Source organism: Gossypium hirsutum, chromosome A11 (assembly GCF_007990345.1).
Source record: "Gossypium hirsutum isolate 1008001.06 chromosome A11, Gossypium_hirsutum_v2.1, whole genome shotgun sequence".
Classification (NCBI taxonomy): Eukaryota; Viridiplantae; Streptophyta; class Magnoliopsida; order Malvales; family Malvaceae; genus Gossypium; species Gossypium hirsutum.
Genome location: NC_053434.1, coordinates 32,249,884 through 32,252,040, shown reverse-complemented (window position 1 = coordinate 32,252,040; position 2,157 = coordinate 32,249,884). Strand labels below are relative to the sequence as shown.

General features: G+C 39.2%; 1 protein-coding gene across 1 annotated transcript; it reads right to left on the bottom strand.

The window, feature by feature from the left end:
• Positions 1–425: 425 nt before the first annotated feature.
• Positions 426–1,895, bottom strand: LOC107897904 (mitogen-activated protein kinase kinase kinase 20). The gene has a single exon (XM_016823509.2). It carries the CDS (start codon positions 1,785–1,787, stop codon positions 708–710), a length of 1,080 nt encoding a protein of 359 aa, XP_016678998.1. The 5' UTR covers positions 1,788–1,895; the 3' UTR covers positions 426–707.
• Between the last annotated feature and the right edge of the window lie 262 nt (positions 1,896–2,157).

Genomic DNA, 2,157 nt, shown 5'->3' with positions numbered 1-2,157 from the left:
TTAAGAAACAAGCATTGCAGATGAGGATTAGAATATTTGTTGTGGATTCTAAGGATGAAGCGTGGGATTACAAAAACAATCATCAGAACAACAACTCCTCCACTTTGCAATTCTAGAAATAGCACTGAAATAGACATCAGGCCAAGTCTTGAATCTAAACAAGAATCAAAGGCTCAATACCCCCATCAACAAAACAGCTTAAACGTTTGATTCAATAAAAACACAACCAAAAAGCTTACCCTACTTTAGAACATTCCTTAAAATGTCATGTAGTAATTTCAACCATGGCGTTCTCAGAATACAACAAATGGATTGGTGGACTGAATGGCTGAATTCTGACTTTAAGATGAACAATTACCCACCACTGTAATTGTAAAAGATTAATGATTAGGTGAAATTGGAACTTGAACTGAAGCTGTCCAACAAATTCTTAACTGCCCTGTTTTAATTTATTTTCCAGGAAATGCCAAGTTTCGATATTTGTTGGGAAAAGAGATGGAAAATTTATCCCAAAAAAAAAATTAAAGGAAAGAATTGCCTGTACAGTGTAAACTATGTGGCTACCTGTGTAGCCAATCAGAACTTTTCCTAATCATTTACAATCCAAAAATATTTCATTACCAATTGCCACATGAAAACACGAAAACCAATTGGATCAGAGCCGTCAAATTTGATCAAGGCAATCAAACTATTTCTTTCTCTTTCTTCTACCTCAGGGTGATCCAGTCCCGGGAGATGGACCAGTCGGGAGCCTGCTCGCAAGCCAATTGACGAACCCTTTCCAATGGCGATGAAACGTAACTCGAAAACGAAGAAGCAAAGCTTGAATTCTCTTGATAAATTGATTGCGATGAAGCTGTCGACTGAGTTGAAACCCAGTCTGGAAACTGGAAAGGACATCTCGGTGACTCTGAAAATTCTTCAAACGACCATCTTGGAGACGTCGACGGAGACGCTTCTCCATCCTCACATCGATTCACTGCAATGGCGTCGTCTTTACCAACCATAAAAGGATGATCCAAGAGCATGTCAGCAGTCCATCGGTTCTTTGGATCTTTAACGAAGCACTTTCTGAGAAAATCTTTTCCTTCATCCGATAGCTCGACAGGAATTTCAGGCAATTCATCACTAGCCCCAACTTTAATCAACAAAGCCGTCACGTTTGTTCCTGGTTTGAAATTCCAGGCTGGTTTCCCGGTAATCATCTCAACAATAGCACACCCAAGTGCCCAGATATCGACCGGTGAATCATACTCGTTTCGGTTAACAGACTCCGGTGCAATATTCAGAGGAGTTCCCCTAATTTCCATCGTCCTCTGTTTTTCACCGTTTCTCTTTGCCAATCCAAAATCAGCTATCTTGACATCACCATTATCAAACAAAAGAATATTTTGAAGTTTAATATCACAGTGAGCAAACCCTTTAGCATGAACAAAGCTTAGCCCTTTAAGTATCGATCTTGCATATCTTCTAACATCGGATTCAATCAAGTTTCCGCCGCTTTTCTTAACATGATCAGCCAGGCTTCCTTTATTAGCATACTCCAAGAACAAATTATACAACTTGTCACCCTTCTCAACCGAATAATCATCGCCAAAACAGCGGATAACTTGCGGACAAATCCCAAGTTGATCAAGCACTTTTTTCTCCTTCCTGAGGGAAACGGAACACATAGCTTCACAAGATTTTACCGCCATTGAAGGAGATTTTGAAAACTCCTTAGATGCCACCAAATTAACAGTGCCGAAACTTCCACACCCAATCCTATCCCCTCGAACCCACTCCATTCTAGATTCAACACTCGGTTCAATTTGGGTTTTGGAAGAAAAAAGGAAGCTTTCGTTTTGCTTGTTTGTTTGAGCGACAAGAAAAGAAAGCAAAAGAGGGGTGAGAGGGCGTTGTAGTGGCGGAAAGTCCTTTTATATAGGCGAAAGATTTTATTTATTTATTTATTTATATGGTAGGCGTTCAATTTTGTTGTATGAACTTTCTCCTCTAAAATGCACGTGATAGGTAAGTATATTTTGTATTTGATTTTCCAAATTTGAATATCACCCTAGTTTTTAAAACGTGGTAGATCTTTGTGGCCCATCTCTACACATTTTTAAACCACATGGATTCCCATATTTCTCCACACATTCAAGCTACAAGAGTTTT